Source organism: Akebia trifoliata, chromosome 15 (genome assembly GCF_017979445.1).
Source record: "Akebia trifoliata isolate Shusen 1 chromosome 15, ASM1797944v1, whole genome shotgun sequence".
NCBI classification, from domain to species: domain Eukaryota; kingdom Viridiplantae; phylum Streptophyta; class Magnoliopsida; order Ranunculales; family Lardizabalaceae; genus Akebia; species Akebia trifoliata.
Window position 1 is genome coordinate 3,845,778 of NC_141389.1, and position 13,490 is coordinate 3,859,267.

At 33.9% G+C, this 13,490-nt stretch overlaps 2 protein-coding genes and 1 long non-coding RNA gene across 3 annotated transcripts; 1 reads left to right on the forward strand and 2 right to left on the reverse strand.

Annotated features, from left to right (window-relative positions):
* The first annotated feature begins 23 nt into the window (after positions 1-23).
* Positions 24-2,945, forward strand: LOC147383980 (glucan endo-1,3-beta-glucosidase-like). The gene is made up of 2 exons (XM_086425701.1): positions 24-429; positions 1,903-2,945. Exons 1-2 carry the CDS (start codon positions 342-344, stop codon positions 2,943-2,945), a joined length of 1,131 nt encoding a protein of 376 aa, XP_086281827.1. The 5' UTR covers positions 24-341.
* A 1,256-nt stretch (positions 2,946-4,201) lies between these two features.
* Positions 4,202-9,562, reverse strand: LOC147383981 (uncharacterized). The gene is made up of 2 exons (XR_015172680.1): positions 4,677-9,562; positions 4,202-4,622 (listed from the first exon to the last, which is right to left on the reverse strand). It is a non-coding gene; the product is annotated as an uncharacterized LOC147383981 (long non-coding RNA).
* Positions 9,563-12,411: 2,849 nt separating this feature from the next.
* Positions 12,412-13,219, reverse strand: LOC147383982 (uncharacterized). The gene is made up of 2 exons (XM_086426241.1): positions 12,800-13,219; positions 12,412-12,651 (listed from the first exon to the last, which is right to left on the reverse strand). Exons 1-2 carry the CDS (start codon positions 13,217-13,219, stop codon positions 12,412-12,414), a joined length of 660 nt encoding a protein of 219 aa, XP_086282367.1.
* Between the last annotated feature and the right edge of the window lie 271 nt (positions 13,220-13,490).

A 13,490-nucleotide genomic window follows, 5' to 3' on the forward strand; every position in this document is an offset into this window, starting at 1 on the left:
AAGTCAGATTCTCAGTACTCATAAAATAAAGGACTTCAAGAACGCAAGACTTTTCAAAATGGACAGATTAAGGAATGTACATGTGAAAATTATGATGATGAAAGTCTTAGTTTCTATGGGGTGATTGACTGGGAAAGTGTTAATCTTGGACCTCTCAATATCTCTCTCTCTCTCCTTAGAGGGGATGAAATTTGAAGACCAATGAAGAACACCAACCCACCAGATTCGTTCGAGAGCTTTCTATGCCCTCTTGTGTAGATTGGGTGAATACACTAGCTTACGTCGATTACGAACGCCTCACGCCTCTCTCGACAAAGTAGGTTCAAGGGGTGGTGGTGGTGATGAGATATATAAGTAATTGTAGCTTCTTCTCAATGGCTGCTATTCTGCTGTTTCTTGGACTGCTATTGGCTAGCTTAGAATTTACAAGTCAGTCTCTCTCTCTCTCTCTTTTTTCTTTCTTTCTTTGGTAGACCATGTGGGGGAGTTATAGCCGGTTACGTGGTTCCCCTAGTACATGGGGTGACCTCTCTCCTATCACACGAGACATCTAAGTGTACCGTGTGGGGAGGGCAAACTGGCCATAATTGGTTACTCTAGTACATGGGGTAATCTTTAAGACAAACTTAATTTCCCACCACATGGGATATCTACAAGTTTATTGTGTGGAGAGGGAAAATCGACTATAACCAGTACATTGGGTTACCTCTAAAATAAGGTCTACCCCACGACATGCCTAGAAGTATAAATCACAGAGGAAGCACTAAGTATTAGATTATGGTTAGTCACATAAATTTTGATTGATAATTCTGGTCATATGATATCGATTTTAGGCATTTTTTAAAAGAGAGTTGCTATTGCCACACTAACTTTTACTAATAACACACACCAATTCCCATGTAAATCCCCAAAGAATTCCACATAGTTGGTGTGGCGTTTGTAAAAGTGGGTGAGGCAATAGTAGCTTTCTTTGTTAATCATGGAATTGGAATCCTCCCTTTGGCATAATTCGAAAGCAGAATTGATGAAATATATGTTCAAATCCAATAGTTTAAATTGCTACTCAGGATTAAACTTGATGGGTCTAAATGGTGGGACAAATATTTATAGTTTTCCATGAATATTTCGTAGCCATTGACCTGGTGAAATCACAAGAATAGATGAACTCTTCACGACCCATATACATATATACAGTTCAGGTTCTAGTGACTCATCGGACAATACATGACCCCAACTGTATAAACACAAAATCTAAGAATTCTGATAATATGACGGGTTTTTTGGCACATGCCCCTTTCTCTCTTCTGCCCATAGTGAAAGAAAGTTTTGACTTTCTGATCTGATCACCTTGTGACATTCAAAAACATGATCTGATGCAATGGGGTTGTAGAGGATAAATTTACATGAATTTTTTAAAAAAAAATTTAAAAGATTGTGATGTTGGATCATAATCAATGTGGGTCCAACGGACCCTTTTTGAGATTTGAAATCTTAAAACATAAATCTGTAGGCAGCAGGGCAAGAGAGAGAAGATCTCTCTATTGCTGATGTCATTCGCACCACATGTCAATCATCTATTGGCCTGTGAGCAAACACGTCAGGGGCGTCAAGGGCATGTGCCAAAAAATGCGTCATATTATCAACACTCAAAAATGCGTCATATTATCAACACTCAAAATCTAATTGATGCGATTTATGCGTACCGTCCTAACACATATCTTGGAGATACTTATCTAAGGAAAAGTATCAACCAATGGATTGTGTGTTTAAATGATTGGGGTAATGAGTTTTTTCTATAAGTCATTATTATATATATAAACACACAACCACCAAACTATGCTTATACTCTCGCATTTGTATAGGGAAGGCAAAGGTGTCTAATTCTTCGTTGAATTGATGTAGGTGTACAATCCATTGGAGTTTGTTACGGAACGCTAGGGAACAATTTGCCACCACCACAGGAAGTTGTTGATTTATATAGATCAATGAACATAGGTAGTATGAGGATTTACGATCCTAACCAAGCGACTCTACAAGCCCTTAGAGGATCCAACATTGAACTCATGCTTGGTGTGCCAAACCAAGACCTTCAACGTCTAGCATCTGATGCTTCCGCCGCTAATAACTGGGTCGAGAGAAATATAAGGAACTACACTTCTAGTGTAAGGTTCAAGTACATTGCAGTTGGTACTAACGTAAAGCCTAACGACCCGACCACTGCCAATGTTTTGCCTGCAATGCAAAACATTTACAATGCAATTGCATCAGCTGGCCTACAAAAACAAATCAAGGTGTCAACTACGATTGACATCGGTCTTCTTGGTGAATCCCATCCACCATCGCAAGGTGCCTTTAGATCCGACATGCGTTCATTTATTGACCCAATCATAGAGTTCCTAGTAAACAACCAATCACCACTTTTAGCCATTGTGCACCCTTACTTAATTTACATCAGTAATAACCCCTCAAGTGCCCCTCTTGATTATGCTTTATTCAGATCGAACATAGTTAATCAAGACGGTCAATTTCAATATCGAAACCTCTTTGATGCCATTGTCGATGCTTTCTACTCTGCTCTAGAGAAGGCCGGGGGATCGGCTTTAGAAATTGTTGTATCGGAGACTGGATGGCCTTCTGCTGATGGTGCTGCTACTTCAATCGAAAATGCGCGAACCTACAACCAAAATTTGATCAACCATGTGAAAGGAGGTACACCGAAGAGGTCAGGGAGGCCTATAGAGATTTATGTGTTTGCCATGTTCAATGAGAATCTCAGGAGCGCAGGGATTGAGCAAAATTGTGGACTCTTTTTTCCAAATAAACAACCTGTGTATCCAATCAATTTCAGTTCAGTACCATCACCTGATCCTCAGACCTTTTTGTTAGGATGTGAAAGTTGCTGCCACGGAAGCAACCTCGTGATCCAATTCTCTTCAGTTAATTAAGAGAAAGATTAATGTCTAGTAGTATAATTATTTGTATCTATGATAGTAGAAGGGAAGGAAAACATTTCTCCATGCTTGTATTGGAAATATGCCTATTAAAGGCTAGTTATTTTAAGAACAAGGAAGAAGAAATGTATTTTCTCATTCAAAAAAACTTCTTCATCACGAGATGCTTCTACTATATATTGCTAAGCTAAGCAATAGAAAATAGAGAAAGTAGTTACAACTGTGCCAACTATAACAAAAACAGAAAAACTAACTAACAAACTAACTAACTAACTAACTAACTAACTAATTAACTAATTAACTAATTACTAATGATGTCTTAATACTCCCCCTCAAGATGGACTGTGAAGATCCTTGACAGCCATCTTAGATAGAAGTGGAATCAATAATGAGGATGGCAAAGCTTTTGTAAAAAAGTATGCAAGTTGATGCTGAATTCTAATTTGCATAAGTCGAATAAATCCATCTGTAACTTTATCCCGAACAAAATGACAATCAAGCTCGATGTGTTTTGTCCGTTCATGAAAAAGGGGTTTAGATGCTATGTGTATGGCGGTTTGATTATCGCAAAACAAAAGAGCTGGAGATGAGACATTAAATTGAGAATCTTGTAATAACTACCGAAGCCACATTAATTTACTAGCGGTAGAGGCCAATGCACGATATTCTGCTTCAGCTGAAGACCTGGATATGGTTGTTTGCTTTTTAACCTTCTAAGAGATCAAAGAATCGCCAAGAAACACACAAAAGTCAGTAACTCATCTTCTTGTATCCAAATAAGCTCCCCATTCAGCATCCAAAAAGGCCTTGAATTGAATAGAAGAATTGGAATAAAAAAATAATCCTTAGCCAAGATTTGATTTAAGATATCTAAGTAAATGATGAGCTGCTTGCACATGTGGAGCTCGAGGATGAGTCAAAAACTGACTTAGTTTATGTACAACAAAGGTAATATCAGGCCTGGAAATGGAAAGGTAAAACAATCTACCAATGAGTCTGCGATACTGAGAAATATCAATTATTTATTCACCATCACTGCTATTCAACTTGACTTTGGGATCTAAAAGGAACACTAGCAAGCTTACAAGCCAAGTAGCCTATATTTTCAAGTAACTGAAAAACATAATGGCATTGAGAAAGCACCATGCCATGAGTAGATCTTGCAATTTTAAGACCAAGAAAATACTTCAATTGGCTTAGGTCTTTAAGCTTAAACTGACTATGGAGAAAACTCTTCAAAGAATCTATAATTTGACTATTATGACCAGTAATTATTATATCATCAACATATACCAATAATGCAACAAAAGATGAACTTGATCCTTTGGTAAACAAAGAGTAATCTGCCTTCGATTGAACAAAACCAAATTTTATAAGAGCATGAGTAAAATTCCATTGCCTTGAAGCTTGCTTAAGTCCATATATAGACTTATGTAACTGCAAACAAGCCTTTCACCATGTTATAAATTCTCCACCTTACTCTTATAACCAAGAGGAAGATCCATGTACACTTCTTCAAATAAATCTCCATTAAGAAACGCATTATTAACATCTAGCTGAGTAAGATGCCAATGTTGACTTATAGCAAGTGCCAATAAGACTTTGACAGTAACTAACTTTGCTACTGGTGAGAAGGTTTCAATGAAATCAACACCTTCTTGCTGATTATAACTCTTAGCAACTAAACGGGCTTTGTGTTTCTCTAGATTACCATCTGAATTATACTTAACCTTGTAAATCCACTTACAGCCAATAGAGTGTATTCCTTGAGGCAAAGAAACAACTGTCCAAGTTTTGTTGAATTTCATGGGATCTAACTTTGCTTGCATAGTTTCCTCCATTGTGGGAATTTGATAGCTTGGTGGTAATATTGTGGTTCATAATGAGAAGAAACAGTCAAGACAAATTCCTTGTGAGATGGAAATAAGGAATCATAGGACAAATACTTGGATAATGGATATGAGGTGGTGCAGGAAGACAACTCATGATGCATCAATAAACTGCAATAAAAATCACGAAAATAGGAAGGAATTTTAGAAACTCATGAAGACTTCCTAAGAGAAATAACCTCAGAAGAAGCCAATTCTAGTACAACAAAGTCTTCATTTTTTGAAATTAGTGATGAATCTGATAAAACAGATGTGGGTGGATCTTTGTGTTAGATGGTAATATCAAGAGAAGACATAGGTAATATAAGGTTAGGAAAAGGATCAATGAGTATATTAGGAGTGACAATTGAATGGAATGGAAATATATCCTCATGAAAAATTACATTCCTTGAAATAAAAACCTGTTTAGTTTGAATGTCATAGAGTTTGTAGTCTTTTATACCAGAAGGATATCCCAAAAAAATACATATCCTAGACCTTGGTTGGAACTCGGTACAATGAGCCTTAAGAGTGGAAGCAAAAGCAAGACATCCAAATGCTCTAAAAAATGAGTAATCAACATCATTTTGATGCAGAGCTTCATAAGGAGTCTTTTGATGTAATAGAGGTGAAGGAGTTCTATTGATGATGTATGTGGCTGTAAGAATACATTCAGTCCATAATTGAATAGGAACTCAGGACTGAAAGAATAAAACCTTGGCAATATTGAGTAAATGCTGATGTTTTCTTTTGATAACTGCATTTTGTTGTGGAGTGTCCACACAAAGAAATTGATGAAGAACTCATTTTTCATTAAAAAATTTAGGAAATGCTAACTCCCATGCATTATCATATCTAAAAATCTTGATCTTAGCATTGAATTGATTTACCATCATATTGAAAAATTTGGGAATAATACTGCTGACATCAGATTTTTGCTTAAGTAAAAATATCCATGTGAACCATGTACAATCATCAACTAAGGTAGCAAAGCACCTATAGCCAGCATAAGATGAGATATGATATGGCCCCTAAATATCACAGTGAACCAAATCAAACGAAAATTGAGACATATAATTATTAGAAATAAAAGATAATCTTCTTTGTTTAGTTAAAGGACAAACATAACAAGGAGCCTTATTGAACTTCGAAGCATCACAGTTTAAATGGTCTTTCAAATTATCCAATTGCCTAGAGGACAAATGGCCAAGTCTATTGTGCCATGTATGAGCAGACAAATTGTTTATGTACATTGTAGAATTAGAAACTAAAGTTCCACTATCTAGAACATATAAGCCTTCAATCTTCTCACCCTTGCTAATCATTTTCTTGCTGGGAACATCCTGAATCATGAAGCAACCAGAAAGAAAACCAACTCTACGGTGGGAATCTTTGGTAAGAGCACCCACAAAAATCAAGTTGAACTTGAACTGTGGTACAAATAATACATCTTTGAGAACAAGCAAGAAACTAGCCTAACATCTCCACTGTAATTGATTGGTATACGAGTGTGATTTGGTAAGGTGACAAATGAATTCTGAATGGACTTCATAGAAATAAAATTGGTAGCATGCGAACATATGTGTTGAGTAGCTCCCGAATCAACTATACAATAGTGAGTGGAAGAAAATACAAGATTTAAAGATACTGAGAAACATATACCTTTAGTGTAAGAAGTAGAGGGAACCTCCTCATTAGTAGTCTTAATAGTGGCTGTCAACTGACTTGAAAGTAAATACATCAATTGTTGACATTGATCATTGTTGAGATTTTGCAAGAAACTCCCAATATTGCTTTGTAGATCTGCCTTGACTTCTGAATTACAAGAAGAGTGACTAGAAACTTGATTAATAGCCACCATATTAGACTGTGAAAAATTATCTTTCTGCCTTGATTTAAAACCAGATGGATAGCCATAAAACTTATAGCATCTTTCAACAGTGTGACCATGGAGATTGCAATGTGTACAAAGCGGCTTATCTTTTCTTTGACCTCTGTAACAACCAAAATTTTGACTTCGACTATTATTCCTTTTACTATTATTATCATTCTTAACAGTAAAAGCCATACTGTTTGCTGAATTAGAACTAGTATTACTATGAACTCCAATTTTTCGTTGGTGTTCCTCTTGGGACACTAAAGCAAACACCTTATTTATAGGCGGAAGGGGATCCATAAGAAGTAATTAACCACGAAATTGAGAAAAAAAATCATGTAGCCCCATAAGAAAGGACATGATATACTCCATCTGGAAGTGTGAAATCAGATCTTTGACTCTACCACAAGTACATTTTCCACACGAGCATATAGGTCTATAGTTATTCAACTCCTCCCATATAGTCTTCAGCTTAGTGAAATAAATGCTGACAGAACTTTGATCTTGGACTAGATTCATTAACTCACACCTTAACTGAAAAATCATAAGTCCATTTCTTTGCTGAAATCGATCTTTGAGATCATTCCAAATCTCATAAGCAGATTCAGCATAAATCACACTCGCAGAGATCTCTTTGGAAACAGAATTAAGTATTCAAGAGATGACGACATTATTATTCCTAATCCAGGAGTTAAGGAGATTAAGATTATTACCTTCAGGTTTGGTAATGGAGATCCATCAATGAGGCCCAGCTTGTTCTTCACCGACAAGGCGATCATCATTGCTCGACTCCAGGAGGCGTAGTTATCTCTAATCAAAGCTTGTGACATCAGAATAAACCTGGACTATCTGAATGATGAAGAAAATAAGGACTCGAAGCTTTATCAATGGCAGACGATCCCTCCAAAACCAATCGACTCCATGGAAACGAGAATGCAGAAGAAACACTCAAACAACCAAGGAGAAGAAACGCTCAAAAATATAGAAGAAACTAGAATAATAGACCGAAAAAAAGATCAAACAACTTTAGATCTAGAAGAGAACGCGCAGTGCCAAGCAATAATGCTCTAATGCCATTTTAAGAACAATGAAGAAGAAGTGTACTTTCTCATTCAAAAACACTTCTTCATTACACGAGATGCTTCCGCAATATATAGCTAAGCTAAACAATAAAAAACAGAGAAAGTAGTTACAACTAACAAATTAGCTTATTAACTAACTAACAAACTAGCTAACTAATTACTAATGATGTTTTAATAAGTTATCGTTTTTATTTTTTATTTTTTTTATGATGAGGGTGTTCAAACTTATGTCCAACTAGGGGGACGGAAGAACCCGCACATCACACGCATAGAGTGTTAATTATCTTAATAAAGAGTTAATATGAAGATGTCTTAGTTTTGTTGATTGGGTTTGAGTTGGATTCGTATTAAATAGGTATCGATTTGCTAAGAAATTTTAATTATATATCCAAGCCTAATAGGGTTGTCTATTTTCATATATATTGAAAAACATATATGTTTGATTCAATAATTTCTTAATCCTTTGGTGGGCTTAGGACTATAGGGATGCCATTACTCTCGGCATAATTTTTTCCAAAAAGTCGTAAAATTCTACACATAAGAAATCAACTGACTTACATACAAAATCCTTTGTTTACAATTATGATTAGGCTCATACAAAATCTTAAACCCAAAAATAGAAATCTAGCAAAACAAATAATAAGAGAGAGCTTATATTGGCACCCAACTTTTACTTGTTCTAAAGAAGTGGCATCGGTAAGTAAAACCCAATTAAATAATGATCCAAAAATGAACCTAAAAAACAATGGCAATTCATGAGTATTACCAAAAATACAAGAGATTTGTACCAAGCAAGGCCTAACAAAAAAGAAAGAAAAAAAAAGGATGTACAATCCAACATAAAGGATAAAATACATGAAAAGAAAATATTGAAATCTTAGTCATTTTATTGTTACCACGTGTCGAAAAACAAATAAATAAATATAACAAAATAATATTATTAGCTATCTACACCTATGGAGAATATTAAGCTAAAATGAATTTAACTTACCAGTGAAACCTTTGTACGGTCTAAACAGTCAATGCAATTTAGTATGAAATACCTACCACATTGCAACAAATGAGTTCAGATTTCAAAGTTACATTAAATGTACTTAAGTGTGTTTGATAACAGAGAAAATACATTTGCCAGGCAATTGATTTGTCAGGCAAATCATTTTCTACTGTTTGAGCACATCATGGAAAATTTCGCGGAAAATTGTTTTTGTTGTTGGAGTTGCATAAAAAAATATTATTTTAATTTAACTTCTAGGATAACTATATAAAAATCATTTTTTTGTGAAAAATTTGAATTATACCCCAATTTCTTAAATTATTAGAGAGCTACTATTGGCACACCAAATTTTAATTGTTACACCCCAATTTCTTAAATTATTTATCAAACCCAAATTAAATATTAAAACACACTCTTCAAAAATTACAAAGGTTTGGCATAAATTATAATCTCAACATTATAACACTCATTCAAAAAATTTACTAGTTGTTTACAATTATGATTAAATTCATATAAAATTCTTAAAAAAATAAGAAAATAGATAACAATCTAGCAAAAAATTGAGAGAGTTTCTATTGGCTCCACCACTTTTATTTATGATTTTTTATGGGGTGTAATCAATAAAAGTTGGGGTGCCAAGAGTAGTTCTCTATTTTTATTTACAAAAAAAATATTGAAATAATTTAAAATTAATTATTTAATCAGAAATTAAAAAACGATAGACAAAGCTAATTTTAATTTTTTTTTTGAAAAATAATCAATTTTTAACAATTTAAATATTTATTTTACAAATAAAACTATGATCTTATTATTATTTTTTAATCACCCAATTTAAATATTTATTTTACAAATAAAACATAATTTTTAAAATTTTGAATGTTACATGTGACGGCGAATCATTTTCCTAGGGGGGAAGGGTAAGAAAGTGATTCATTGCTAACGAAGGAAAATCGCGTGTGTTGCCAAATCATTTTCCCCGTAATTTTCTAATTTTTGACATACCAAACACTTGAAAATAACAATTTTCCATGGAATTGCAATTTCCGCCTGATTTTCCATGCAAGCAAACGTACCCTTAGTCTCCAAACTCATTAATTGACCGGCATCATACAATAATTTTTTTATTTTTTTATTATTTTTTATTTTTTTATAGGTAAAGATATTTTGATGCAAGAAAACGGGGGTCGAGAAGACCACCTCAAACAAAGCAACGTATAATAATTTTTGAGACCAACTAACTTTAACTAAAGGATCAACCTTGAATGAGTAGCAAAAATATATAGATATTTATGATTGAAAGGGAAAATCAACAATAAACTCAAGAATCAACTTGAATTCCATAGAATGCAAGAAGTACCTAGTTCAGTGTCGTACCATAAAGGTAAATATGTGGAAATTTAAATTGGAGGATCAAAAACCCCAAAAGGCCTTGTTTCTTTTTCTCTAAAAACTTTTCAAATAAGAACCTCGATTCTTCACTCTCTATCGAAACCTAGGACCAACAACCTAATTTTTCTCATAGAAATTTGCCTAATTTTCTCCCAAAACTCTAATACTCAATTAAATAAAATAAAAAAAAAACTGAATTTTCTGCCAAAACATTAATAATAATTATTATTTTTCTAAATCTCAAAAACACACTAAATTCCTGACCATCTACCGAAATTGGGGTAGACAAGAATGCAAAAGAAAAATAAAATTGCAAACTAATCGATCTAATTTGGTCCACAAATAAAAAAATTAAATAGAAATTTTAGGTCAGAGTTGGGAAACACAGCAGATTATAGGGTTAAAATAAAAACAATACCAATTAAATAAAAAACTGTCGAGTTAGAATGCATTTCTAGCTCGAGGACGATCAACTATGGTTTATCATGGATTGATTGAAGAAAATTGAGCAAATTTAATTTAGATTCACAAGCAACAATTTATGTAAAACAATAAGAAGAAATTATCTAAATTTCTTACATTATGAGTCGGTTGGAGAAAGAAAAGTGCACAGTTCAGGTTTATCTTCAATATATTCTCTTTTATGGCTTCAACGGCTGTAAAGCCTGATTTGCTAGCTGATTTACTTCTCAAAATTAAAGATGGTCAGGGTTTTGTGATGAAATCGAAGATGGTTAGGGTTTGAGAAACAGAGATCAGAAGTGAGCTTGATGGTTTACTAGGTAGTTGATTTCCATGTCGAAATCGAAGATGAGAGGGTTTTGGGACGAAATCGAAGATGGGAGACTAGTTGATTTCCATGTCAAAATCGAAAATTGGAGAAATCGATTTAAAATCGAAAAATAGGAAAAATCGTTTGTTAACGATGTAGCTTTATGATTTGTTCGTTCTTGTTCGAATATGAGACCTTAATGATTTATCCAAATATTTGTAACATAAATTAAAGCACCTTTGGGAAACGGCTTTCGATAGTGAAACGGATCCGAACCGTTTTTAATTAAAGGAAAAATGACTAAAACCCGTTTTAACAAGTCGTTTCTTATTCGTCATTTTTCTTAAAGTGAAAATTTTATTCGTTTTGACAAAAATGATAGTTATGATATTAAGATTAAATCTATATGTGTTGGGGGCGTTTTATCTTTCAAGGTATAAGAGCCACGTTCATTTTGAAATTTTATTTTTCAAGGTAACTAAAAGATGTCTCTCGATCCCTAAAGATAGGTATTGAGACATAAAAGTTTCAACTTACCAACGATTGAGTTAAATCCCTTTTATACCAAAGATAATATTAAAAATTTCTAAAGGTTCATGATTGAATTCTGTTATAACCTAAAATTCCGATGACTATAAACTTAATGTTAAATTAAAAGTTTAACGTCCCGTCTAATAAATAACCGTACTATGGGAATAAATCGTTGACAATTCGAGAATTGTTAATCTTCTAATTAAAAATGAATTCTTTAATCAAATTTATTTCAAGAAAAACAAGTTAAGATTCAAAAAATCTAGATGTTTTTAACATGAAAAATATTATATTAATGATATTGAAAATTACCAGACCAATTGGAATATCCCAAAAGTACCGTAACAAAAATATACAAAAAAAGAAAAAAATAATCTTTCAAAATCATATTATACAATAAAGATATGTGAACAAACAATTCTTTTAGGTTTAGAACAACAAACAATTGGTGAGCTGGACAGTGTATAAATTTGTTTGAATCTCAATTTCATTATTTATTTTTTATTATAAATCATCGAAATAAATGCAAAAAACACATCGAAGTGTTCAAAATTAGAAGTATATTATTTTCGTTCATCATTCACGATAAAAAAAATCATCAAATATGATTAAAATCGTCGTTGAAAAACCTAAGTTGGGTTTTTCAAAAATATTATAACTTGAGATGAGGTTGAGGGACCATTAAGAAATAGAAATATTAATAAATGGACCATCAAGCAACCACTCAAAACTCATGGATTAATTAAAATGAAATTCCTCCACCAGGGTCCTTCAAGTAATTTTCCCTTAATATTATTTGTGAGTCACTTGGCGTTGTTTCTTTATCAACCGTTGCACCATTATAATGGACTCTTTAAAACCTTTGTTATGACTTTGACTTTGAACAGGAACACCATCAATATTCAAGACATATAACTTGGTTTGGGTCCAAGTTTTTAGACTTTACAATTAAGTATCTAGCCACCTTTGGGTCCACAATTCATCCACCAACATTGAAACTCGATATCCAAATACCCAATAGACACCCCACCAAAGTGCTGATGCTGGCGTTTGAGTCACTGCTGTTAATCCAAACCCTCTATACAAACCACGAAAACCCTCAACCCTGACCACTTTACGGACTACATCAAATGGCCCATTACAGACCGTAGTCCCCGGTAGGCCTTGGACCATTAGCCTCTGGCAAATCTGAGAAAAAATGTTATCCAATTAATGGACCAATTGCATGCACTGCGTGACCTTCTATGGTTCTAAAATATTGCAACTACATTGACATTAATAGTCTTTTACATTCTCTAATTGAAGAAGAACCAAGAAGCAAGAATAGTGGACTTACCACATCCAAAGGCACATAGTACGCACAAGAGGCTAGATTTGACAGCATGCCTGCGACCCCATTTGCAATACCAATCCGTGTGGTTTCAGGCATACCAAAATCTTCAGTGTACTTTAGCATTGTATCTTTTGATACTTCAAGCGATGTCAAGGCTAAGACCCTACCCGGCAATGACCCAATAGCTGCTGTACCAAAACCTCTGAAAATGCCAGGGATACCATCAGTTTTCAATAGATGTCTAAATACTGACATTCCATGCATGTGGGATATCCTGGATCCATCAACTTGCATTCTTGTCTTTACAACTGCTGTTGGATGTAGTAGGGCCGATTGAGCAGCAAAGAGGAAAGCTCTAATGACATGGAACTTTGTCTTGTCCAACCTTAAGAGGTTCAAGAAAGTAAGAGTTAGTTCCAGCATTAGTTTTAAACAAATAAAAAAGTATACTTGTATTTATAAATCACATACTCAATGCTATACAATAGATAGAAGAGAAAAAAATGTAATCCAATTTTGAAGGAAATTATAAAATAAAAAAAATAAAAAAAAAAGTTATTATTAGTAAATTCTATAAAGCAAAGGTTAAGTTAGCAAAATAGTGAAGTGTAGCAATCATCCTCGTCCTATCACATCATCATTCCACTGCCCAAATACAAAGGTGCAAGTCTGAGATACATTTTCATCAAAATGG